At 39.3% G+C, this 27,966-nt stretch overlaps 1 protein-coding gene and 1 long non-coding RNA gene across 2 annotated transcripts; one reads left to right on the top strand and one right to left on the bottom strand.

The window, feature by feature from the left end:
• Positions 1-794: 794 nt before the first annotated feature.
• LOC133444705 (uncharacterized) lies at positions 795-8,750 on the top strand. The gene is made up of 3 exons (XR_009782735.1): positions 795-929; positions 2,648-2,902; positions 8,442-8,750. It is a non-coding gene; the product is annotated as an uncharacterized LOC133444705 (long non-coding RNA).
• Positions 8,751-18,826: 10,076 nt separating this feature from the next.
• Positions 18,827-27,482, bottom strand: rhcgb (Rh family, C glycoprotein b). The gene is made up of 11 exons (XM_061721523.1): positions 27,108-27,482; positions 23,518-23,710; positions 22,520-22,670; positions 22,016-22,163; positions 21,749-21,915; positions 21,457-21,594; positions 21,214-21,350; positions 20,961-21,085; positions 20,788-20,861; positions 20,500-20,567; positions 18,827-19,821 (listed from the first exon to the last, which is right to left on the bottom strand). The coding sequence occupies exons 1-11, from the start codon at positions 27,328-27,330 to the stop codon at positions 19,773-19,775; spliced, it is 1,473 nt and encodes a 490-aa protein (XP_061577507.1). The 5' UTR covers positions 27,331-27,482; the 3' UTR covers positions 18,827-19,772.
• Between the last annotated feature and the right edge of the window lie 484 nt (positions 27,483-27,966).

Raw genomic sequence — 27,966 nt, 5'->3', positions numbered from 1 at the left:
AGGAACTTTATGCCGAAGCCAAATATCAATTTAGAGCAAATTACCCATAGTTATTCGATTGAGTGTTTGGATGTATTATAGCTGCACTCAATGAAATCCCAAGATATTCATCTATTTTGTGCTAATGCTGCCATAGATTATTTATAATTATAATAATGATAATTAAATAGAGAGAAAGAGAGAGAAAGAGAGAAGTCTTACACTTTACAGTTGAAGTTTAGATTTATTGCAGTTCATGTAAATATTTTTGAATTATTAGTGCACAGTGATACTTCAAATGCCAGCTTCGACTAGATTTAAAAAAAATGATAAAACAAATAATTTGTTATTTTTGTTCATTACAACAAGATACTGGATAAAATGAGTGTTATTATAGGTCAAGTACTTCCCTTTGTATTATTTATATATTGGAAATAGGGGATTAAGCCTTTTACTACATTTAATTATAGTAAAAAAAACATGAACAAAAAACAAAATGAACTTAACATAATTAAAAAATATAGGACTTTGCCAGACATTATGGGCTATCACCACCAAACAATAGTACATAAAGGGTTTAATAGTAAAATAATGCTATAATAAACTTAGATAAAATCTTTTATATTTGCATATATACAGAATGTTACTTTTTTTCAAGTTTTGTTGTTGTTTCTTTTGAAGATTATGGAAAAATGTTACAGGCCTTAATGCTGCTTCACCTCCTCACAGATCACGCCAGCATCATGTCGGCCTACAGCATGTGTGTATGTGACAGAGGGGGTCTGTTTTTGTCTTTGGTTATCTAGCTGTATGAGTGTTAAATACCTGTCATAAAGCTAGATAACCGAAAGTAGAAATGACTTCCATGGCGGTGTTTCCAGTCCAGAGAGCAAAGAGTGGCTCCTCAACTGGATTTGAACTTAAAGCAAACAAATAAATAAATAAAAAAGGTAAGAAAAAGTTCAGCTTTGAGGTCTGTTGAATATGAATAATCGTGTAATGCAATATACATTCAGTGCAAATTTTAGGCTGACTGAAATGATTTCAAAACTGTGTCTGTAGTGTATTTTTTCCCTCTAAAGTGCTGTAAGTGTATAGTTTCATCAGCCTTTTAACATCAGCAGAGGTCTTTCTTTGCAGAATGTGTCAGATCATGCATTATCCATGTGTTTGTTATGAGATGAGGAAGTCATGCTACCGTGTACTGTATACTATGTCTCTGCAGTACATTCATTTCTTTTAATTAACTGTAATATGAGGATTTATACAAGTATTCTTTTCGACTTCACTGAATTCTTTCTGTTAAAAATATACCCACTTTTTAGGGTGCCTGTCCATTCAGGTCCTCTCCAGGATGCTGCTGAATATTAAACAGGTCACTCAGTGGCTGGAGAGAACCAGTATAGACTCAAAATTGAACTTTCAAACGTTCTAATTTTCAGGAGAACCCCAACAGCACCACATAGGCATGTTGTGGGGACTTGGTGACACTTTTACTTTTTCATTGAGTGAATGTCTAATATATTGATTTTCATGAGGAACACGGGTGAATAGATTACATTCTGTTAAAGTGAGTTTAATCGAGTCAGCTTGAACACAATTAGGAGCCTAAAACAGAGGCATCAAAGCAGAACTCAGGTCCCGTTAATTTGTTATTTACACCTGTGCTTTTCGTTCTGTAAGTGTACAAGAAAATTGTTTTAAAGTGTCTATTGTTGAATTTAATCACTGTTGGTCACATGTGGAAAGTGAAAGGTGCCACTGCCCCAACCTGCTTTGATGTACGCTAGCATGTTACCCTGGCAACCAGTCAGAACTTAGATACTTTTCATTTTGACCATGCATTTTAAACCGTAACATTGCTTAAAGCGAAGAAAGCGGAAGCTAACGCTTTGTCCTGGCCCCCATAAACCCTCTAAATGGTGGAGTTGAGTGGCGAAGCACAAGGTTAAAGAAAATCTTGGCGTTTGCATTTAAAGCTGAAGTAAAACCTGAGGGCTTTGGTATACATTGTCTCTTGAATCAATGAGAAGGCCGGGGCTATCCTGTAGACGGGAGCTGAACTTTTCAACTTGGTACTTCAGCGCTGTTCGGTGCATACACTCACCCCGGAGAAAGCCGCTAAAGCTTAAAGAGCACCAAAGTGAGATGAGTTTTATTCACTCTGTTAAATACGTAATGCGGCAGAGCTCGCTGTCAACACGGGCTAATTGCTTCATTTCACAGTCAGATATGTGAAAAGGCTGTTGTCCAAGTCTTCTCCAGAGCTTCCCTGGCTTTAAGTAGTGTGAGAACTTGGTGTGCTTCCTTAAAGAGTGGGAGTTAAAACACTTGACCATCTTTGATTTAACCTTTGTTCCTTTACGATTTGAGGGATTCTTTTTGATGCAGCAAAGTACACAGTAGTGCTCTAAAAAAACGGACTAACATAATAACAAGGAATCGCTCGTCGTAAACGTTGGTCAGAGCTTTAACATTTTTGCTAATGAGTGGATTTATAACCGCAGTTCATTACTTTTGAAAATTACAGCGGCTTCTTCAAGGCAGGACATGTATAAAGATGAATCCACTCAAAGGCTATGTTTGCACTGAAATCTCTAAAATACTTTTTTATTTCTCTGTTTTCTCTGTTCTGCTTCTGTTTGTGCCTTTTCATTCACATCGAAAGATTTGGGATTCCTAAACAGAAAAAAATGAAGAGACGGTGTAAAAAGCGGTCGGTCTGGATTTGCCGGCTCCTCTCGCCCTCACCCACTTTACCCAGGAGCCCCTGATGCCATCTGCATTGGCAGTGGGGAAGTTCGTCCTGTGCCAGGAGGCAGACAAAGACCCTTCCCACGTCCCTGGAGTATGGGCGCGCTCAAAGGAGCCATCTTGGGAGATGTTTTCTGCGACACCTAAAATGGCTGGGCTGGCACTCGAGGTGAGCTGCATCATGCTTTTCTGATGGGTACCAGTGGTGGTCATGGTGGTGACCAGAAGGTGAAGGAGGGTGTGACAGTTTGTGTGATGGGGGGGGGGGCTAAGGAAAGAATAGTTTCCTATTTCCTCCCCAGTCACACATGGCCTCGCTCTTTTCTTCTGTGCTCTGCTCCTGCTAATTAGCAGTTAAGGGGTGATGCTGAGGGGGGTGGTGGGTGAGGATGGGTGGTGATAGTTTGTGGTGATGGGGGGGCTGGGTAGAAAACAAAATTAATGAGCTGGCACTGGCTGAAGGAAACCTGCCATCCTCTCTTACCGTGGTGCTTCTGTACTCACTGATGAAAACCGAGCAGTGGCGTACGCCACGTTTCCACCCGACAAACCTCAACGACTCATTCTTGCAAAAAACAATCTGGTCGTGAAAGTGTAACATGTAGTGCAGCATCATTTAGTATGTTTGTATGCTGCGGGGGGAATGATACCAAAATTGTTTTGGTTTTTTTAAACTAAAACCTTTTGGAGTCTCAGATTTTATTTGGTGTAAAAACAAAATAGACTGGTTTGCAAAAAAAACGTTGCATGATAGTGTAATTGCAGCATTTTTATCTGAGTAGAGTACCTAAGCTGCATATATGTGGACTCAAACACACGTGTGTGTTCTGTGCAGAAGCACAACAGTGAATGTTGAATGTACAGTTTTTATCTATTTATCTGCATCCAAATAAACTAGACTCATTTTATACAAATATATTTCTATAACATTTAATCTAATCCTCAATGAAGTACAGTTTCTCGCACCACGTTGTCTTTTACGATGAGGAACTTTGAGCACTATGCAGAATAAAAGTCTAAAAATATCACCCATCAAAAAATTCTGTCACAAAATGACTCCGGCAAATATCAACCACCAAAAAGCAAGTGTCCTGACTCACACAGACTCACACACCGTGGCGTAGAGCTGCCCTTTACCCCCGGTGACTCTGGCAGCAACCCAAGACAGAGAAGCCAGGCACGTGAGCGTGTGTCCGGGGCCAGCATGTGCAGGTGCACCGCTTGTGTGTTAATGAACACCACCATGCGTTTCCACATTATTATTCAGCACCGTACTCCCTCACTCTCTCCCCCTTCAATAGCTGCCCGCCTGGCAACACCCCCCCGACACCCCCCTCCACCCCCACCCATTCCCTTCGAAAAGCCTCCTTTCCCACTATTGTGGGAACTGGTGGTGCAGCAGGCCCTGGGCTGGGGGGCAGGGTGGGAAACACACCTCCAGACTAGACATGAGCAGATGCCTGAGACATAAGACTGTCGTGTGGATCACTGGGGTCGGGTGAGCCGCTGAGTTTTAATGTGTGGGCAAGTGCATGCGTGTTTGATATGTGTGTCTGTGTAATGGCGGGGGGGGGGGTAGTCTAGGTCCTGGAGTGCCACCTGACTGTTCATTAGAGTATTCAGGCTTCATGCATGTCTGAAAAACATGGAGATGCCCTTTTTTCTTCTAAACGAGAGGGATTTCCCAGGCATCGTACATGCATTCATACATATTATGCATATAAGGCTATACGCTGTCTCATAGTAAATCACACAGAAAGGCAATGATATTATTGTGTTTCTCATCATTAAAAAAAACCTGTTTTAAACCTTTGCAGTGTGTCCACCATCTGGCATGCACTCCTCTGTTTTATCTTAATTTAGCATCAGGTTACAATTTGTACTAAATGGAAACAGAATCTACACATTCGTATTAGACTGTAAAAAGACCTGATCATGAAAATCCCACAAGACAGTTGGCGGCACACTATATCACTATGAATGACTCAGCTGAGGCGGTGGGTGTGCCCCGAGAAGCTGAGTGATGTAACCTGCGGATAATGATTATTAATGGGCTTCATACCGTTTGTGTGTTTCCACAGGATATGTTAGGCATGTGCAGCCCACTTGTCAAAGGATTATTCCTTCTCTTTATTCATGTAAAAGACCCAGAGCTGTCTTTCTAATAGCATTTGTGCTGCTCACGTGTGATGTACAGCATATTGCCTCAGGAAAATTTGTCAAGAACTTAAAGTTAGAGGTATTTTAGCTTTTTTTCCAAGCTATACCTGGTATGTTAGGAAAACAGAAGGGCCAAAGGTTGCTTTTGAAAGGTACAGCTCGAACACAAGCCTATCCAGAAAGGGTTAAAGACCGACGTGTGCATGGAAAGGAGTCCGTAGGTGTAGCACATGGGCAGCCATGTTTCAGTTGGTAGCGCTACCTCTGCTGATGTGCTAAAGCTACTTCGAGGAGCTGGGAGGACTGTTGTGTGGTGTGTGGTATGTGTGTGTGTGTGTGTTTGAAGATTGGTGTGTGGCAGTCGACAAGAACAAGGCAGTGATTGAAGCACATTTGTTAGAAAAATGTGTGCATCTTTAATAGGTCTAAAAGAGGAATCACGTGTTAGTCGGATGTGAAGAACAAGTGACACACAAAAACGCAGACGTTCTTTTTTCTAACGACAACAGCGAGCTGATTTCTTCAAGTGATTGGATGCAAGAAAAGGGACGTGAAGAAAAAAATGAATATGCAGTCAATGTAAACTCCTCTTGATCTCGATATCCTATCCTTATCCTATCCTTATAAAACTCAGTAAAACTGCTTCACGGTCTGGTTTTAATCTGCTCTGAAACAAAGAGTCTTCAATCAAGAGTGACTGGAGACTGAGGTCAGCAGCTTTGACACCGTGTCAGGAGGATTTAGCATCTGAGCAACCCCTGAATCTTCTTCTGCCCGCTGCAGCCACCGTTACTTAAATATTCAGTCTTCACTCACTCAGTTCTCTTTCGCTCGTACATAATTCTGAAGTTGACAGAAAAATAGATTTCCCTCAAGAAAATGGCAGAATAAAAGATGATTACCTTTCCTTTCTTTCTCCTTCCTTACTTCTGTTATTCATTATCGCTTTTGGTACGTGGGATTTTCACTGCGGTGAAATTATAATGTATGACATGATGAAGTGACAGTAACTGGCGCTCACTTCTCATTCTGTGTGGGCGAAGCAGCGTAGCCATAGTAGTGATAAAATGTTAATGCCACATAGGTCTTGGGTTACCTTCTTACTGTGTGTGGACCTGATTGATGTTTTAACAGCTCTGCTGGGGTGTATAACGCCCAGCCCATATTTGGACGGGGTCCAATGTGGGTCAAGCGAGGCTCATCGGGGCTCTTTAATGAAACCTTGGCTGAGACTAATCTTCCACAAAACCCAACGTTAATCATCTTAGAGGAAGATGGGGAGAAGTTCCTACATCACAGGCTTTTCAGATTAGGACTGTTGGCTGTTGCATCCCAGAGTATGGGTCCTACACGCTCCAATGGCAGTAGAAAAGAATTAGGTGACTGAGCCTTTAATACAGCAACACCTTTGTAAGCATCACACGATGTATGGTGAAAAATGTGCATCTTCACGTGACCGTTTTTGTGTGCGGGTGCGAGTTTGTTCATTACTGCTTTACTGTTCTGTAGCTCTTTATCTCTATTTTACAATAAGATGGATACACAACTCAAGTTCAAGTTCATGTGTGCAGACTGTCTGTCTGCAGCCGGTTTGGGAGTCAGGAGTGTCTGCAGCCACCCTGGCGTACAAGAAGACCAGGAAGAGCTGGTGCTGGTGCGTCAGGAGTACATACCCTTTGACCTCGGATAGGGTTGCTATGGGAAAGAGGCCAGTCGGTTCAGTAATGTAGGATTGAAAAGGGCAAACTGTCAGAGTTGTCCAGCAGACGTCGACTTCCCCCCCCCAGCCCGCAACACACACAGACATGCACAAACTCCAGCCTATTCACACAAACGCTCACAGATGACACGGGCCGGCGTGGGAGTGTTAGTTCATCAGTCACCACTATATTTCATCCGGAGTTGCACATTCTGCACCTCTCCCTCGGTGCATTCCTCTGGACCCCTCGCGTTTCAGTTCTCACCCTCATCCTGCACATCCTGACACCTATTGTGTTTGTGTGTCACTATTGCAGTAAAACACTTGTAGGTAAAGATTTAAAAAATCCTGTGTTGGGAGCATTTTGAATGAATTTAATTGTATTTCCTTTTCAAAACGCATATACAGTATATATATATATATATATATATATATATATATATATATATATATATATATATATATATATATATATATATGTATATATATATATATATATATATATATATGTGTGTGTATATATATATATATATATATATATGTGTGTATATATATATATATATATATATGTGTGTATATATGTGTGTATATATATATATATATATATATGTGTGTATATATGTATATATATATATATATATATATATATATATATATATGTGTGTGTGTGTTATGTAGAAGACACATTTATTTTTGTTACATTGAAATGAAAAACAAATCGTTTCCTGCAGTTCCCATGAATAGTAGGGGACTTGATGTGGATTTTTTTTATGTAAAGACACTTGATTAAATGAAGCTGCAAGTCATTTTTTTATACTACTATAATATAGGTGCAATTGAAATGTGAACTTACACCAACTTTCTTAAGGTCAAACTGCATGTATTACTTTGCATTTTCTAAAATTGCATTGTAATACATGCAGTTTGACTAAATTAACTACAAAGAGTTATGGTGAATGACGTTCCGCGAAACTTGACATATCTTTTCCATAACTGATCTTGTTGGATACCACATTCCTAAACATGTAGATAAAACGAGCCGTCACACCAGTTTCTGTGTCTGCTCATTGTAACTGCTTAGCATTTGATGTGTGACTGACTGCATGTCAGAGTGAGCATGCAAATGCACCGGTTGTAATGCATGCATGTTCCTTGGCCCCTCTGTAAATGTGCGCGAGTGTGGCCTCATTTAAGGTGGCATTCATTCAGAGGAGGGTCTGGCGAATGAAAGAGCGCATATTTGCATACGCTGCATGCCGTCTGCAGAGAGGGAGCAGTCAAAAAAAAAAAAAAAAGATGTCAGCGATGGACAAAGAGAATGAGGACAAATCCTTCATTGAGGGGTTGGAGGGAGGAAGGGCTCATCTGAATTGGGGAGTGGGTGAAAATTGACAGAGAAAGAGTTTGCGCTGGTTCCCTGTGGGGATAAAAGCCATAAGATCCCTCCACACATACAGTCTGAAAATAGAGGAGAAGAACATGCAGAGTACCCCCCCTCTTTTTCTTTCTTTTTTTTTTTACAGTGCATGAAAGGAAGTTTGTTTTTCTGAAATACTTCCTCCAGTGTCTGATGTGTGAATGCCAGTTAGCCATAACAACAAAACAGATTCATCAGTGTTAGAAAAAGCAAAAAGATTTGCATAGAAAGATTTACAAAATCTTCTAAAGGGTTCTTACCCATTGGGGCATTTTCTTTTCCGTTTTGATTTATTTACTTCCAAGTGTTTTCTGTTTTTTTAACGACTGCTCAGCTCTGGAATTGCGTTACTCTCGTAAAGCTTTTAATTATTGGTCTGAATCTTTGATGTATGTAATGGTTCTGAATGATTTTCTCTGTCTTTTTTCTCAGGGTTTCACAGCCACTTCTCAACCCTCTCACCTGGGATCTCAAGGACCAAACTCAAAAGATTATGAGATTATTATGTTGATTATCTACTGCTGTTTTATTCTGAATGTACAACTCTGGATGTGTCTTTGAGGAATTTGTAGCTAAGATTGAAAGGTTTATTTAGGCAAAGACTGTGTGTTAATAAGAGCTTTACAGTAAATATTCCTTATGTTTACCCTCAATAAGATGTGTAATTTTTTGATTTTTTTCAAATCATCTTTTGTTTGTTAACTTTATCTTCTTGTACAGTAAAAGTGTGATGATATTTGATGTGGTCTTGATAATGATAAAGTAGACTTTTGTGCAATAAAAACAATATCTAAATATTATTGTCTGTGGTGAATCCCCTTACTAGGTTTGTGGGTATTTTATTTTGTTGTCCAGTAGACATAATTATCAGATTGTGATGCTGCATTATTCTCACAGATTATGTAAAAAAAATAAATCATCTTTTATATACTCAGTCTATGGTTATTGCATTGTTTGTACTAAAAGTAAACTAATGTTAAATTAAAGAATATGCTTATTAACAGAGTCATGGCTTAAATGAATAAAAAAAAAGAAATGATTATATAACAGAATTAGATAAACACCACTTTGTTAACATTTATGGAGGGGCCTTCAAATTTTAAATGATAATGTGCCTGAAAATGGTGTGAGAAAGTGTTTGAGTGACCCTACATTAAGTTTTAATTAGGAGGAGCAGACAGAGTAACGTGCACTGAATTGATGAGGCAAAGAAAAATTTGTCAGCTGGAAAAGTCCATGTACAAAATTACCCCGCCAAATGTTAAAAAAATACTATAAAAAGGACCGCTTCTGTGGACTTGTTTTACTTTTTGGGAGAAATGTGTTTTTGTTTGTTTGTTTTATAGGCACACAATGAGCAGATTTTTGTTGTGCTTTGACAGTAATCAAAGAATATGAATACCTTACATACATTTTTTAATTACAAGGAAAACGTATTTTTGCAATATGATATTGTTTTGCCATTGCAAAGCTCCTTTTGATAAGATAGATCAGATAAGATACATCTTTATTCTCATTGTCCCTTTTACAAGGTACAACAAAATTGAAAGGTGCTGTTGACTCAGTGTTGGGCATGACAAAATAAAATAACAATAGAAAGTAATAAACAGTATGTTATGTATAAATATAAAGTAAACTATATAAAAAGATTGCACTTGTTATATGTACATACTGAACTGGTTGACTAGAGTTGGGTATTTCACCTTGCGGGAATGATATAATACTAAGGACATCAAGCAGTTTTTAGAGTTCAAGGTCATAGTGGCTTTTGGATAAAAACTGTTTCTAAGGCATGAAAAATAAACAGTTTTAATTTTAGTGTATAAGACTGTTCTGGTGTTAGTCGGACCTCAGTCAGTGTTCCTGTCTGTGTCCAGTCACGCATCAATTGGTCACACATGTGGAGTCAAAGCAGGGACATTTCTGTCTCTGTGTGTAGAAACAAGCAGTGATATAAAAATAACCAAACATTTTGTTTCAATAGAACATGATATTGTACATTTCTTATCATTAAAAAAAGTAACCTTCGTGACTTTTTGACTGAATATTTCTTGAATTGTGCTCATATTTTAATAGGCCCTGCAATATTTAAAAAAAATAAATAAATAAAAAATATACAACAGTCAGAAGGATAATATAATAAAATAGCAATAATTGCATCCCTTTAGGCATTTTATGCAGTGTTATAATAACCATATGTACTTGGCAACAAAATAGTTGTGTTTTATATATGATAGGTTGCTACAGCAACAGAAATGTCCTCTCTCTCTCTCTCTCTCTCTCTCTCTCTCTCTCTCTCTCTCTCTCTCTCTCTCTCTCTCTCTCTCTCTCTCTCTATTTATATATATATGTATGTGTGTGTTGAAGCTGCACTGATGAATGAAAAATTAGAGGAATTCAATCAAAAGGCGAAATGAAGAAAATCCTGCAGGAAAAATCAATCTCTCTGGTAAAGTGCAAAAGTAAATATTATTTAGTAATAATTTAATTAACACAACTCTAATCCATCAGGAATGTTATATATATTTTAAGAAACTATATTGGCCAATTAATTATGCCATACCGAAATAAAAACAAAAAAAAACATAAACTGAACTGCACTAAAATGTAATCTAACTGTCTCTTATGAACATCTGATCAGACTCACAGTATTGCAGTTCTCACTCATAGAGGCCCACGAACAAATCGGCACGTTTTTACTCTGTCCAAGCACTACAGCGGCTGATTTTGGTGATTAGTTCCCCTCTCTGGATGAAAGGAAACCAATTAGTGAAAGCAGCCTCTGTAGAGCCTGGACTGAAGGAAAGCCCAAATGTTCACGTAATGTTATAAATACTGTTACACTGGCATGGTTTTCATCATTAAAAACTGTTTGTTGGTTTTACTTCACAGGCTTTACAAATATGTGCCTGGCATATGTTTCCATCAGCAAACAAGCAGCAAAGAGTTCCAGAAGTAACAAACATGTCAGTTTCTTTACCCGGTCTTGCTTGAACCCAGTGCTTGGGGTAAAAGTGGTTTGATGAATGTGTTGCTGAGAGGGGGCAGCTGGTCAGGGACCTGTTGGTGAAGTCCCAGGCCAGCAGGGGGTCAGGGGTCACGGTGTGGACAGTTCCCCAGAGGACAATAAATAGGCCGGAGAGTTGCAGAGGTCAAAAGCAGCTTGAGCTAAAACCAAGGGTCAAGGCCAACTAATTAAGTGGCTATTTCCTGTGATTCCCAAGTGACCAGTGGCTTCATAGAAAGACAAGTAAATCCACAAAGAAGTCTGTATAAAAGAAGTTAATAAAAGCCATAACTAGAGAAAAAAATGAATGAAACAACACATACTTGAGGCACAATCAAGAGCATATCCACTCTTAAAAGAGATCACAGAAAAAAATGAAGTTGACATTTTTATATGTGAGTATATGAATAAAACATTATTTTCCGCAGTTTTATACATGTATTTTTGAAGCAATATTCTTAGATTACAATGAACTTGGGTTTCTTTAAGAAAGAGAAACAGTGAGGGCAAATCACATTGGCCAAGCTGACATAGCCAAACATTTTGGAGGGAAAGAAGGCATTGGTGGGAGCGGGTCGTATCTCTTTCCAGGAAGGAAATCAGCCCATGTGCACGAACCTTTAGCATAAGAATGGAGATGGGGGCCTGTGAACTCCTCTGACACTGACCTTTCTCCCAGGATGTGAATAGTATCACTCAAGGGCTGCCTGCCAGCCTTTCAGTCAAAGCCTCGCCTCGCCCTTGCCTATGCTTCTAATCAGGCTCATTTAATGCATCCTACAAGTCCTTTCTCATCACCCAGCCCACCACTGCTTCATAGGAGTCACTGTGCAGCCTTTTACTGCACACACACACACACACACACACACACACACACACACACACACACACACACACACACACACACACACACACACACACACACACACACACACACACACACACACACACACACACACACACACACACACACACACACACACACACACACAGCCCTGCCTCTGGGCCTCCTGTGCATAGAGAAGCTAAAGAAGCCTTTTTGAGAGGAGAGCACCTTTTCGTTGAGGCTGGATTTATTTATAATTAATTAGTTCCTGCACCAGAGAGCTTAATCAAGACTATTTTGAATTTCCCAGATTCTTTTTTTATTATTAATTTATTGATTTACTATTATTTATGATACCACTAAATAATTGTGGGTTGTACATGTGTAAATATAAAAAATAACTGGTCATAATATCAAATAATGCAAAAATATCAGTACAAAAATGATCTTAAATAACAGTATAATGAGTATAGAGTTAACAAACACATCAATAACGTGCACAAGTCGGTTCATTTATGGAAATTGTACATAACAGCTGCAGGCATAAATGTGGTTACAGCAGCCTAAATGTTCTGCGTTTCTTATCCAACTCACGGGCTAATTTCATCCAATGAAAACAGTACTGTCTCTAGTTATGTTTAATTTAAAGATTACATTTTTTTAAATGTAAAGACAGTTAGAGACGTGTTCAGCAAAGCCGGTGCTGAAAAGACAGCGCTAAGAGAAAATCTGACCCACAGAAGAAAGCTCCGGATTTTTCAAACCTCAAATATACTCATGTAAAAAGGCTATAAGAGGGTTTTAAACAAAATGCTGTGTCGGTTCATCGTAATGTTCTCGTGTTCATTTTAATCCATATAATTTATCTCAGACTTTAAAGGAACTTGTGTTACAATCATTCACTTATCTTCATTTTTTTCGGGTTTAACCTGCACGTTTTCTACATTTTCCACAAGCCTCGTAATCTATGCCAAAAAAAGAGAACCAATCAACAAAAACCCCAGCATCATTTCCTTACTCAGGTGCTTTTCATTTGGCTTCTGAACGAGAAAAAAATGGACTTTATGTATCCTGATGATTTAGATTAAGCATCGCTGTTGGTAAGTAATTGGCCACAGGCACATTTGCATGTCTGATTTCCGTCCTTACATCGGTGATTACATCTTAAATGCGCCTTCGGGTTGTGATAACATCACGACCCGACACTCTCGGGCTGGATTACAGGAATAAACGGAGTAACAGCTGTCGGTCCTCTGACTCTGACAGACAAACATCAGTCCTGGCTCAGGTGGGGCTTCACATGAAACTGAATTCTTACTAATATTTTGATGGTAAAAGTTGAGCATAAAGGGAAGTTATATATCAGGTTGATAATTGTAAATAGCCTTAAAGTTACAATTAATACAAAAACTCCTTGTAACCTACTGCAGAAATAGTTATTATGTCCTGTAGCTTAGGTATACCGTCCAAAACAAAAACTAGACGCATTTTAAAATAACGAATATTTTATATTTTATAAGCGTTATAAAATGAAACGCAGAGTAAATTGATTTTAACCACGACTTACATCTGAAAAATAAGAAGACAGCACGGTTACCCTTACAAAAGGAAATTACGTCTTTTAAAATGTATCTTTCAAATATACGTATATTTAGCTTTTTATTTTGTGGTTAGTTTTTCATGTTATAGTATTTTTTTTTTTACATTTTGTTTATCAAAATTTGATTCTGATAAATTAGATAAATTAAGATTCAACGCAAAATGCAACCTCAGCCTCAAGCTCTCTCTTCATTTAGTAAACGAAGAAATAAATGAACAAATAAAGCAAAGTCAATGGTTGGTTTTGGTTAATTTAATAAATCTTGTTTTTTACACGCACACACACTTACATGAGCAATGGGGAGGACTTTTTGTATTTTCGTGAATATGTATATGATTTGCCTTGGCGTTAGTGTGGCACACATTTGTGACGGTGATAGAGACACACTCGTGTATGAACCGCCTCATCAAACCATCAAGCTCCTGCTGCAGCTGCCTGACAAATCTGCATGTGAGAGAGGGAGGTGGGAGATCCCGATGTGTTTTAATGAACAAAAAAAATTATTAAAAAAAAAAACCGAGGCCAATTTTTGTAAACAAAGACCTCAAGAAATAAAAAGTAGGGAAAAGAGAGCGATGTGGAGAGACTGGGCATCCTGAAGGACTGGTGATACTGAGAAACAAACACTGCGCATGCTCTTAGTGAGGGGTTTGAAAGGATGCACACTAGGTCGGTTGGCATCTTTGAAAGCCACGTGGTTTCAGCCTCCCCAACACACACACACACACACACACACACACACACACACACACACACACACACACACACACACACACACACACACACACACACACACACACACACACACACACACACACACACACACACACACACAGAGGCAGGCCTGTCATGACACTGGCGCTGTTGTTTTGTTGTGATTGGATGAAGATGGTGTGAGTCAGCAGTGAAAGCTGAAAGGTAAAAGATTTGTATTTTGGTTATTTCATGATATATATAAAAATGTATTTAGTCTTTTTGCAGCAGATGCTTAAAAAATACTATTAAAATCCAATAAAACTCAACATTGTTCAAAATTCTGTATTTCTTGTCACAGTAACGCCTCCTATCTGTACAGGAATTCAAAACCAGATTCCAGCAGAGCGTGATTCCCCATTCAGTATTCAGCATTTGACCCCTGACTGTCTGGGGGGCAGCTGTGACGGGGAGTCAAGGTCAAGGAGAGATGGTTGGGGGGACGGGGATGGGTGTGGCCGGCGTCTGATGGGTGGGAAGGATCTGCGTCTGGGAGCACAGACCCCAGACAGCCCCAGACGTCTACCGAAGGGGACACAGTGGACCCCTGTTTGTTCCCACTCGCCTCTTTGCCCTGGAGGGGGGAATGAGGGCTGAATGAGACACTGAATATCACTAATCTTGTGTATGCAGATAAGCAAAGCTGTTGTTTAACTTACTTTCTCTTTTAATAAAGCTTAACTTGAATTCAATTTCTTGATCAAATTGGGTGTAAATTTGAATTTGGTGCATCTTGCAAAATTTATTGTTTTGACTCATCACACCTCCCAAAATAGGAGCTTCTGCTGTGATCACCAACCAAGGATATCTGTTTTCTATTTCATCTTAATAAATGTGCAAAGCCTGACCATAAACAAGAATTGTAGAAAGCAAAATTAATTTGACTGTATAGGGTTATATTAGTTTAAATACACTGTGATCCCTAAGAAATTTTCCTCCTCAGAATACAGAAGAACACTTGAATTTAGGAAAAACATTTTTTTAAATAAATGGAATAGTGTAGGACATGTCAATGTAAGACTTAGCAGAAGACACTTCAAGAGTTATTGACAGTAGAGACACAGCTCCTTCTACAGGTATGAACCGGTGCCTCCATCTTATGATGACAGATATATTCCTCCTGCCAACCAAACCGCTACAGACACATTCACATTCTGACCCAGACTCAAATTCATGGGCACAAATACAAGGCCCCACAGACCTCCCGGGTGATCTGCAGTGGAGCGTGTAGCCACCTGTCAATCACCAGATCTTGGCTACTTTAAGAGAGACATTTCGTCTGGGACAACGGCAGCCCGTCCCTCCCAATACATTCTGCCTCCCCTAGCAACCATCCCCGGGTGACTGAGGCTTTGTCCCCTCACAACAGGAGTCCACCATTGAACCCAGAAGCCCGTAGCAACCAGAATTAGAGGGTGTCAGAAAGGGGTCTTTTTTCTATGCAACCGAGGTGAACGCTCTGTTCTTGTCCCCACGTCTGGGATTCATATCATGGGCTTGAATGGCATCCTTACCTCCTTTTAAAAGCTGGTGTAACGGAGCGTATGAAGGGTCTAGCGGTGTGCGGATAGGATCATGGTTAATCTGCTGTTCCTCTCCACTGTGGTCCGATAGGGACACTTAAGCAGCCTCTGTGGCGTGAGGAGGCCTGAAGATAACCTGCGGTGGCCAGAGCTGTGGGGTGCAAAGCACTGATATACATTAGTGGAAGATATACTGAAAACGTACAGGTTATTTTAATCTACAATGAAATTTACAACATGCAAGCTGATAATTGTAAACCAGTAAAAGCCTAAAAGTTCAAGAAGATAATTATTCTGAATGAATAAACGTTTAAATATGGCAACGTTAGACTGACAATAATGGATTAATGCATAATTTTGCCTGTGTAAGTGGTAAAATAAGGTAAAAGTTATATGTTCTGCTTCATGAGGAACAAATGTGAGGTAATTTAGTTTACCCTTTCAGGCCTTAAGATTATTAGGGTCATTTAGAGGAATTTACCTGTGAAAAAAACTCCAATGTTACTTTGTAAAAGTAGTTAAATTCAATATGTATTTGTAATATTGTTCAAGCTGATATGTGTATTATAAGCTAAATTATTATGAAAATGCATAAAGCTCATGCAAAATTAATTCTTCCATCCATCCATCCATCCATCCATCCATCCATCCATCCATCCATCCATCCATCCATCCATCCATCCATCCATCCATCCATCCATCCATCCATCCATCCATCCATTATCTATACCTACTTATTCCGATATTGGGTCACAGGGGTCTGCTGGAGTTCTCAGGAAAAGGTACATCTCAAACAGTAAATAACAAGTTTCACAGCTGATTGTGAAACAACAAGGATAGACCAACATCTCCTAGGTCATTAGTTTAATTGACACATGCTGCAAGACGTTGCAGCTTGTCTGACCTGACATCTGCTCTACCAGCAATTCCAAACTTTTGGCTTATTATGAAAATAAATAAATAACTGAATAAAGGTGACTCTGAACTGTTTTAAATGCCCCAGCAGTTGTCTTTTATAGACTTATCAGATTTGTAATTGTTTCTTATGTTCGTCAAACAAATGTTAAGATGAATTTCTCTCTGAGGTGTAATGGAGTACCAAGTATCATAAATCACCTCAAAATACCAAAAGGAGACGGGACAGGACTGTCAGTGAGGGAGGTTTTCTTAGCGTTGCATCCGTCAGTAAAGTTTTGTAGCTCCTGCTGTGAAAGCACCCTTTGGGGACACTGAAGCTGTACAACATGAGCAGGCTAAGTATAAAAAGAAAAGAGTGCACTCAGTGCAGTCCTGAACAGTTTATAAACAGTTTTATGGACTAATGGTTTCTTTTCAAAACAGCTTTAACTGCTTTCTTTATTACAAAATGAACACAGACTTCTGAATACTACTTTACTGCTGTAAATTTGAGTAACTTTAAAGGGGATTCAGCAGCGTTTTATCACAGCGGGACAGACAAATATCTAGAAAACAATGACCTGAATATGCCGCCGATGATGTAATCACAGTTCAACAGAACATACTGTTTTCTCACGCATGGAAATAATAAAAGAACAAAATAAACAACAACAATCAAGTTCTCCAGCTCGACCACGCATTCTGTTTAGCCGTGTAGTGTCCAGTACATTTCACAATGTAGTGTATAGAGGATTACAGTACCACAACACCACTGGTATGGAGAGGCAACGTGCTTCTTATGGCATGTTCTTTATAATTAATGAGCGTCTTGGCGGCTCCCCGTTTGGGAGTACGATTTGTGCAGCTCTTATTCAACACTCCTATCTTGCAGTCTCTTTCCCAGCCTTTCCTTCTCTCGACCTGTCAATCAACCATCATGGTTGAGCCCGGATGTCAGGCAGTTAGTCAACAGCAATGAAAGTGAGGCCTCATTCCTCCATTCATGCCCACTTATGCCCAAGTTTTTCAGTCTCACCATCCCTGTGGTCTTTTTCTCCTCCTACAGTTTTCCTCCTATGGAAGTCAAATTGCGACGCCATGATGCCGTCAGGCCCCGCTACCTAGGGCTCATAGGGAAAGGCCGGCATCATTTCCAAAAAAAAACTCTGATTTAGCTTTAACAGACCTCTGTATTTGGCGTTTAAGTGTCTGATGAATAAACATGAGAAGAGTTGGGGCGGGAAATGCATGGGGGAAGGATAAGAAGAGGCCCGGGTTGTGTGTGTGAGTGTGCGCTTGTGTGTGTAGGGGAGTATCAAGGGCAATGGGGGGGGCTTTTCTTCCCAGCAGGACTGCATCTCGTTTAATTGGGGCACTTGTGGCACCATTACCTCCTTTACTCAAACACGTTACTGATGACAAAAGAAAACAGCGTTAAGCCCGCCTTTGTTAGCAAAGAGACTGGAAGAGGAGATGGATTCCTCGCTGCAATTCATGTGTGGGAATCGTCCACACTCCCACCGTAGGCAGCAGCTGCCTTCAGCCAATGAAATACCCCAGACAGTTAGACAGGAGACGAAACACATGGAAATCTGGCTGTGATCAGGAATCTGTGGATGGAAGGGTAGCTATCAGATGCAGACATAAACCGCATGCAGAAATTATATATTTGAAATTTGAAGACAAATTAAAAATCATGTAAAATCAAGCGGAAGCTTAAATATCTTTGAATAAATGTACCGCTGTTTGCAAAAACTCGGATACTTGGAAATTCTAGTGATCAGTCAATTTAAAATGATTGACTTCAGGGTGAATTTTAGGCAGTGTCAGCATCTGTGGTCCTCTGCAACCCTTTGACACAAGTCAGAATAATAATACTGGTCTCTAGTTTGTTTTTGGTCACCACAAAGTCCCGGGAGAGGAATAAGGGTGTGAACTTTACCCTTGGTCTGACCCCACTCAAGAGGAAGACGCATAACAGTTCTGGAATGAGGATGATATATTTCTAAGCTTTTCTTTCAATGTTGGCTTTATTTCAGTGGCCAAACATGCTTTCTTATTAAGATTTGGTTAACAAAGAGACACACATCATACAGTTACAACAATTTACTGGTAAATCTTAATTCATTCAAAGTTAGCGTTAACAAACTTCAAAGAGTATGACAAATATTTGAACGTGGACAGTTTCTAAATGTATGAAATTCAGAAAAATTCAATTTGTAGATTTATTGTGTGGATGAAAACATCTACAACTCTACACTCAAATTTAGCTTGTAAAGGCACTGCATTTATTAATAGTATATAAGACATTAATCCCAAACAAAAATGTGTGAACTAAAACATTTTTCAATGATTATATCCCCTGTAGGTAAGAGGTGGCCATTGCATAAGCACTTAATCATGCTCTTACATGTACACATTAATTGTCTTTCAAACCATCAATAACATTTTCAAATAAATACTAAACAAGGTGGATCAAAGTATAGGTTTTAGGGGATATTATTAATTTCACATTATATTTAGGTCGAAAAATATTATGACAGTTTTTATATTCCTAAAATTCACAACCTGTTACAAGAAAACCAAATCTGGTAGTAAAAATTCAGTACGAAGACAGTCAAAAATGATCTCAGTGCCATTTTACATTATGACATTAAAATTATAATTTGTAAGTATGTAAATAAGAAAATGACAAAATAAGCAGATCTTTAACATTAGGCAGATAAAATATTTAAATCAGAAAATTAAGATGAAAATTCAGCAACTCAGTTGGGTTTGGATGAAAAACAAAGCAAAATGTGGTGTTTTATTTTAAAAGTAAATTAATAAGTTTCAGCAGAGCACTGGGAATAGTATCTTGAAAGGAAAAATGTAATGCAGAAGTACATTTACTCAATTTTGAAATCATTCAAATCAATGTAATGTCACTTACTTCATTTTTTAAGATGAACCGATTTAACTGGAAAATTGTTTTGGAAAACAGATGACCCACTGCCAACAGCTGAAAAAAAGTGCATCCAAGCCAAAACTATACTCATTAACACACATATGAAAAATTGCTGGTGATGATTTGAAGGCTGTAATTGCACCAAATGAATCTTTCTGTCAAGTGGGAGAATTAAAGGAGACGGCCATGGATGATCAAGGCAGAGATCGATCATGATCGAGGCCTAGAATCCTGCTCCATGGTGAAATTTGACTCCGCTCTGGAAAAATACATAAGCAAATACATTTTAAAAAAAATAACATGAAGAGAAAGGCATTGCATAATGTGATTAAAACTGTGTAGTTCATAGTAATTTAGAAAATTGTTGAACGTATCATTCTAACAGTGTTGAAAACGAATATTTGGCCTGTCTCACCCTGCCAGGTGGATGTAAAATATGTTTAAAATCTGTTAAGGTTTAATCAAAATGGGATCCGTTGCCCATGTCTCTGATAGTTTCTATTTTGGTTATAGTGTAAACGTGAGGATTGTAGCATAAATTCAAGGTCACTGATGAGTCAGGCACGTGAAGGTGATCTGTGGAAACCCCCATCAACAAACTGCACAGAGGAACTTCACATGGAAGATTTAAAGATCAGCATCAGCACAGGCGTCATTGCTTTGTAATCAAGCCCACAGCTTCTGCGTCTCCACGACTTCACAGTGTCAACAACCACAACCTCACCTTGCATTCACACTGTGCTTCCATAGGTGAAATACATATTCACAACAAAGGGCCATCCCCCTAAACTGGGCTCTGCTGCCACCAAAAGGACACCAAAAGTATCACCTTTTTTTCCCCAGCAGAAGAATTTGCCTCTTGCCTCTTTTGTTTAGTATGAGAAAATAATTTCCGTGACCAGAACGCTGTTGATGGATAAACGAAATGGACACTCACACATCTTTGCTCTGCATGTGGTTGTTGTACTGCAGGATGGGTGGGATGCTCTCCTCATCCTGTGGCAACTGAAGACAACACAGTCAAAATATAGTTCAGAAACGCCAACATTTTCCCTTGTGACATAATGTATCTGACGACATACCGCATGAAATCAGTCATGAAGGTAAAAATTTATTTTTAAATACAGGACAGACCAAATACAATTTTAAACATCTTTCGCTCTGTTTGACTTCACTACCGGCCAAACTGTTTCAAACCATATTGATGTAATAATGTGTCTCTCACCTCCCAGTATGGCTCGTCATCGAAGCAGTTGTCATCTGCAGGGTCTCCCCAGATCGGTAATCTCAAGATAGCGCCTGAGAAAAATGTAAACAAAGAATCCCTGTTGCACGCTTTCTGTTGAACAGAGCAAACTGGTTCACAGGTATTCTGTCCAACAGGGATGTTTTCCTCACCAACAAGGATGCCTCCGCCGACACCGAAGCAGATGGCCACACAGAGGCCTCCTGCCTGGTAACCGCCCTGTATTGTGGGGACTGTGTCTTTGAAATCACCCTCAAAGTCAAAGGTGTTAATTAGCCTTTAAGACAAAAAAAGAGGGAACTTGGATTTTATTCCACAAGGGCTATTTCATTCAGACTTAAAAGGGCTATAGCAACATATCCTACTGGTTTCTTTTTGTAAGAGATAAAAAAAACAAGAACTCACCCTTCACGGCCATAAACTGACTCTGACGCAGCTGCAGCAGTGATGGCTCCAACAATACCTCCTATAACTCCTGGCATGGCATGGAGGTTGTGGATTCCACATGTGTCCTGGATCTTCATGTGCTTTTCCATGAATGGCTGAAAGAGATATATGTGGCTTTTTCCTGAGTTTATCAAAAGTAAAAAGCTTAGAGTCCAGCTGTCATCAGCTCATAACAGCTATGAAACAACATTAAATACATACTGTGACGTAGATATATCCAAGTGTGGAGAGAATGCCACATAAGAATCCTACAATAAGAGACCCATAGGGCATCAGCATGAACTCTGCTGCTGTTCCTACGGCTACGCCTCCTGCAAGTGTGGAGTTCTGGATGTGAACCTGCCAGAAAGCCATAGAAAGCATTTATCACATGTCAGTAACAGATAAACTTAAACTGAATATGGTATAAGTATGATAAATCCTTGAAGCTGCACCCGTCTATAATGTTTAAAACCACTGGGAAGTGTGGAGCGCTGAAGTTGCTTATCCTTACCATGTCCAGCTTCCCATGTTTTTGGAAGATGCTTGAAACAGCAAAGGTAGTGAGCACAGTTGAAGCCAGAGCCAGGTAGGTATTGATGGCTGCTCTGTGCTGCCCATCTCCGTGATCTGTGATGGCTGAGTTGAAGCTGGGCCAGAACATCCAGAGGAAGAGCGTGCCTAGTAAGAAATCAGTTTAGGGTTTGCTGTCAATCCATGAAAAGTAATTTGAGAGTAGAAAAAGAAAAATATTCATCAAAAGCATAAAGTATATGATCACCAATCGTAGCAAAGATATCTGAGTGATAGACAGAGCCTTGCAAGCGGTCGCTCTGGTCCAGGTTTGGCCGATACAGCATCCACGATATGGCAAGACCATAATATCCTCCAAATGTGTGGATCACCATGGACCCTCCAGCATCTTTGGCCTTCAGAGATATAATATTTGACCATAAATTACATAAAGAATGCATACGTTAATCATGATATTTCATTATTCATATAACACAGATTATTTTCATTACACTAGCTATCATAGAGTTTGGACAGTTGTCATGGTAAGAATTTGAGTGTTGAAAGGTTGCACATGTTTAAATTACATTATGTCTTCAGCAGGAATCTTCTGCCAGATGTATAAAAGCACTATATGGGTGCCCATAAAGCACAGCCGCTAATATCATATCTCAAAGTTTAGGCATGGTTTATTTGCGTTTGCATCTTTCTGATGAACAAGCAGCAGGGGCAAATAATCATTTTACCATATAAAGATGTCGTAGCAACTTACATGTATAAGATCCAGGATTATATATTCCTCCACTGCAAACAACGTGATCCCAAATAAAGTCAAAACCATCAACTGGACGGGACTGACTTTTCCCAGCAGCGCTCCGTAAGCAATCAAGCAGCCAGCCACACAGAAATCAGCATTGATCAGGCTGAGGAGACAAAACAGACTAAATATGTAGGATAAACAAATCAATGTGAGATCAGAAGGGACTATTAGTAATCTGCACTGGTGAAACACAATACATTTTTTCTCATGATGCACCAGGTAGGAACTTTAACTCAAAAATCTACATTATTTCAAAAGAGTGAATCAAAACCTGATCAAGAACACCCATTGTCTCCCTCTGGTTAGTTACACCAAAACACACCTATCATGTCTTTTCACACATGTGAATTGGTTGCTCTTCAGCTGTATCATCTCTTCTCACGAGGCTGAGTTTCTGTTTACCTTCCAACCACAAACACTCAACCTAATGCGGCTGGAAATAATCTTGCTGGCAATCTGTCAAAGTTGGACTGGTTTTTCCGCCTTCATATATTTCCCTTATGTAAACGATGCAGGAGGAAACATGTTCCCATAGGGTATATTTCCACGTAAATATAACAAAAGATCAAGAACTGGGCAACAATGGACATAATCGGTTTTATATGCGGGTGTTTGACATACTAATAACAGAGAGCAGTTCCTTGTCACATTTCAGCTAGGAAATCCAACTTCTTGTTAATATTTTTGTTTTTCTTTGAACTTTCTCCAGGAAGTTGGAAATTTAAACAGACAGAGCAGAGCAGAGCAACATAACTTTCCTTATTACATAAATACTGGTAAATTGATGCCCTTCTTAAAGTTAGCCTCTAAAAACATATCTATTCAGCTTAATGTAGGAATAGGACAGGTCGTTTAATGGATATATTACCATCGGTGGCTACCTCTTATGTTTGTGCAGTGTTGTTATCCTGCATGTTCTGATAAAATTGTAATATTAGCTGTGCACTTACTTTTCAACACCAATTTTGATCTTTCCGTCAGTGTAGTCGAGGGAGTGGAACCAGCCCTGCATCAGTAGAGCCCACTGGAGGCCGAAGGCAGCGATGAGGAAATTGAAACCCACTCCACCGAAGCTGTAACGCTTTAGGAAGGTCATCAGGAAGCCAAACCCAACAAAAATCATCACGTGCACATCTTGGAAACCTAGGAGGCAGACAAATCGAGTAGGATGGTTGGAAATGAGCTGGAAATGTGGAGGCCGAGAGGCCGTAAGGTCTCATCTTCAAGAAAAACCTGAACGTGGATATATTTTTATGATTTGTCTTTCCTTTTAGATCCTTCTGTGGAGGATACGATTAAGGTTACGTAAATCTTAAAGGCTGATTCAGTGTAGGCTGAAAGAAACAATACGGTACATGAGCAATCGCGATTAAAGAGAATAAAATGAACAGAAGCTTTACAGCGTTATCTGTCAAGTTGTGAGGTACAGGATGTCTCAACACAAATTATCCTCGCATCACTGTTGGACATTCATGGGTTGTTTCAGGGACAGGATTTCCCTGGAGTGTGTTTGAGGTTTTATCTGACAAACGGTTCAGGCTGCTATGTCAACTCAGAGCCTGGATGTCTTACAGTTATTAAACAATGCCTTCAAAACTATATCAAACATTTAACTTATGTCAAGGCAGAAACCAATGACCATCTTTCAAAGACCAATAAAAATCAGAGGTTGCATAATGTGGAACAATGATAACCCTGAAGCCACATATCTGCAGCATAAGAGCTACAAACTATTAATACAGGCAAATTGTTAATTATAACATGACATCAAAAGTACTGTTCAGTTGAGATATCCCATACAAACTAATAAGCTGAAAACTTTTAATTTGGCAGAAAGAGCTTAAAAATTCCCCCTCATTGTTCCTTCCTTTTAGTTTCTGCTGTCCGGCCCACATCAAATATTCTTTACATACATATTAATCTGCTAAGCACAGTGGGGCAAAAAAGTATTTAGTCAGCCAACAAGTGTGCAAGTTCTCCCACTTAAAAAGATGAGAGAGGCCTGTAATTTTCATCATTGGTTCACTTCAACTATGAGAGACAGAATGGGGGGAAAGAATCCAGGAGATCACATTGTATGATTTTTACTTAATTAATTGTCCATTTCCTCGGTAAAATAAGTATTTGGTCACCTACAAACAAGCAAGATTTCTGGCTTTCACAGACCTGTAACTTCTTCTTTAAGAGACTCCTCTGTCCTCCACTCGTTACCTGTATTAATGTATTTAACTGGTTATCAGTATAAAAGGCACCTGTCCACAACCTCAAACAGTCACACTCCAAACTCCCATATGACCAAGACCAAAGAGCTGTCAAAGGACGTGAGAAACTAAATTGTAGACGAAAATAGAACTTTTTGGTAGAAACACAACTTATTGTGTTTGGAGGAGAAAGAAAGCTGAGTTGCATCCAAAGCACACCAACCGTACTGTGAAGCACGGGGGTGGAAACATCATGCTTTGGGGATGTTTTTCTGCAAAGGGACCAGGACGACTGATCCGTGTAAGGGAAAGAATGAATGGGGCCATGTATCGTGACATTTTGAGTGAAAACTTCCTTCCATCAGCAGGGCATTGAAGATGAAACGTGGCTGGGTCTTTCAGCATGACAATGATCCAAACATATCGCCCAGGCAACGAAGGACTGGCTTCGTAAGAAACATTTCCAGGTCCTGGAGTGGCCTAGTCAGTCTCCAGATCTCAACCCCATAGAAAATCTTTAGAGGGAGTTGAAAGTCCGTGTTGCCCAGTGACAGCTCCAAAGCATCACTGCTCTAGAGGAGATCTGCATGGAGGAACGGGCCAAAATACCAGCAACAATGTGTGAAAACCTTGTTAAGACTTACAGAAAACATTTGACCGCTGTCATTGTCAACAAAGGTTATATAACAAAGTATTGAGATTAACTTTTGTTATTGACCAAATACTTATTTTCCACTATAATTCTTTAAAAAGCAGACAATGTGATTTTCTGGATTTTTTTTATATATATACTTTGTCTCTCATAGTTGAGATATACCTGTGATGAAAATGACAGGCCTCTCATCTTTTTAAGTGGGAGAACTTGCACAACTAGTGTCTGACTAAATATTTTTTTGCTCCACTGTACTTGTGACTTTCATTACTTCCAGTGTGTTGAATGGAAAACGCTCAGTCCACATCTTTTGTTTTTTAACAGGGAACCCAAGCTGAACTAACTAATGAGCAATTACAAGAAAATCTGATGGAGGATGCTGCTGCTGAAAGAAGCTCTATAGTTTGGAAAATACAAGACTTTTTCCTGTCTGCACTTACCCTGCACATTCAATAAAGACCTGACAAATATAACATTAGTTTGATCGTAGTTTCTATTTTCAACTGTGACTTACACAGTCAAAAGGTGAAAGCATGTTTCCGTTATTCTTTTCTATGCAATACTTTCAAAGGTCGCATTCTTCTAGACCGTCTGTAAACTCACGTGGAAGAACTGATTGGCCAAAAGAGAAACTGTACGTGACTGTACACAGTTTACTTTTGCAACATGCCCGCACAATGCAGGGTGGCATGAGGGCTCATTACATAAGAGGAAGTATCATGTCAAGATGACTCAATGACATTGAAGTGTGTGTTTACTGTTACACAGTGATGAACTGTTGACATGCTATGATGATACACAAGGTGCCTGAGGAGGTTAAAATTGTTGCTGGATCTGCTGACTGTGAAAGTGAAGATAGTAAGAGAATGGCTTTGATTCAACTTTCACTGCTAAAAGGATGAATAATTCCCACCAAGCATGGTTATGGTTATGTAATAACCATAAAATGTGGATGCCACCATCTGCCAGCCTGTATCAGGAAAAACTCTTCAGTTGCACGGTAGGTACACGATATGTTCCCACCATCCTGTGAAACATTATAGTCTTCATTGTGGTATTTGAACCAAACGCATTTGCAGTCCGTGTTTGTCACAGCACACGAAGGCCTCTGGAGTTTCCTGCCGACTCTGACAGAAGATGCCACGTTATTTCATGACTTCGTGATATGGTCTGTTTGATCTCACACACTAAACTGTGCCATGAAAGCAATTTATCATCAACTTATAACAGCGGATATGAGATGGTTTCATGATAAGTTGACACTGACACCAGTTTCTGGGGTTCTGTGTTGTACACAACAACCGCACCCATGGAGAACACACATAAACACATCTCAGTTCCATAATACAAAGACACTTAAAGACACTTAAAGGGTAACATTAGATATATGCTTTACCCAGGTTGAATAATAAGCTTTTGATACGTCAGCTTTAGTGAAAGAAAAAAAAAAGCGGCTCAGGGGAGAGAACTCCTCGGGGAAATACGCACCTGCCAGTGTCAGATCTTTGTCAGCAATATGGGATAATATGAAAGGTCATCACAATATGAGAAGTATGATTAGTGAGAATTAACATAATTAAACAGAGCATTAATCAGAATATTTACCGAATAAACATAGCTGCTATGTTAGTATAGGAAATCATAGACTAATTTGAAATGATCTTTTATAAAATACAAACACACTTACTTGGATATCTGAAGTAGAAATCATTCTCAATGTCACTGGATATATTTTTCTTTTTCCTGTGCTCTATCCAGTGCGTGTCCGATTCCGCGTTGTACCGAATAAAAACCCCAAACAAGATGATCATGGCTGTTTGCCACACTATACAAACAGCCGGGAGACTGAGACGAACATTAGTGTTTTTTGTCCGGTCACACATCTCCCTGAAGCTTTGAACAGCTCCCATTGTTTCTGCTTATCTCAAATCTTTTATAATTACAATTAAAATATCCTATGAAAGTGTTTAAATCTCTAAAGACTTGAATTATTCAGCTTTCCTGCCATCAGCAAGTTGTAAGTGACACACACTGTCCAGTCCGGAGCATCTTCAAGTGAAGTCTAAAGCAGCCTAGACACTCCTCCCGCCACTCCCTCAGCTCGGGAGGAAGGTGCCAGACGTTTGACAGGGACGTGTTTTTCAGTTACACTGCCTCAGTACATGCACCTGTGGTATACCTAATAAAGTGGATGGTGAGTGTATTATTACTGATATTATTTTCAAATAATATTCTAAGTATCCTTTTAACAAAAAACATGAATCTAACATTGATTGACATTCTTATTATTTTTTTGTAGGTCAGATCAAACATCCTTTATATCCAGAAGGAACCAGAAAACTATTTTAAGAGCGTTTTTTAAGAGCTGTGCTGCTCACACTCATCCGCTTAATTTATTGAAAGTGTCGATCAAGTTTAACCACGAGTTTTAGGGAGGACTCCTTCTCTCCTCCCTTAACATAAAGTCAGTCAAAATCAACAGTCACCTGAAAAACACACGTCTCATCAGCAATTCCAGTCAGAACCTGCATTTTTATTCCTGTTGT

The sequence above is a fragment of the Cololabis saira genome, chromosome 5, assembly GCF_033807715.1.
Source record: "Cololabis saira isolate AMF1-May2022 chromosome 5, fColSai1.1, whole genome shotgun sequence".
Classification (NCBI taxonomy): domain Eukaryota; kingdom Metazoa; phylum Chordata; class Actinopteri; order Beloniformes; family Belonidae; genus Cololabis; species Cololabis saira.
Note: the sequence above shows the minus strand (reverse complement) of the source record. Positions and strands in the feature narration are given on the sequence as shown.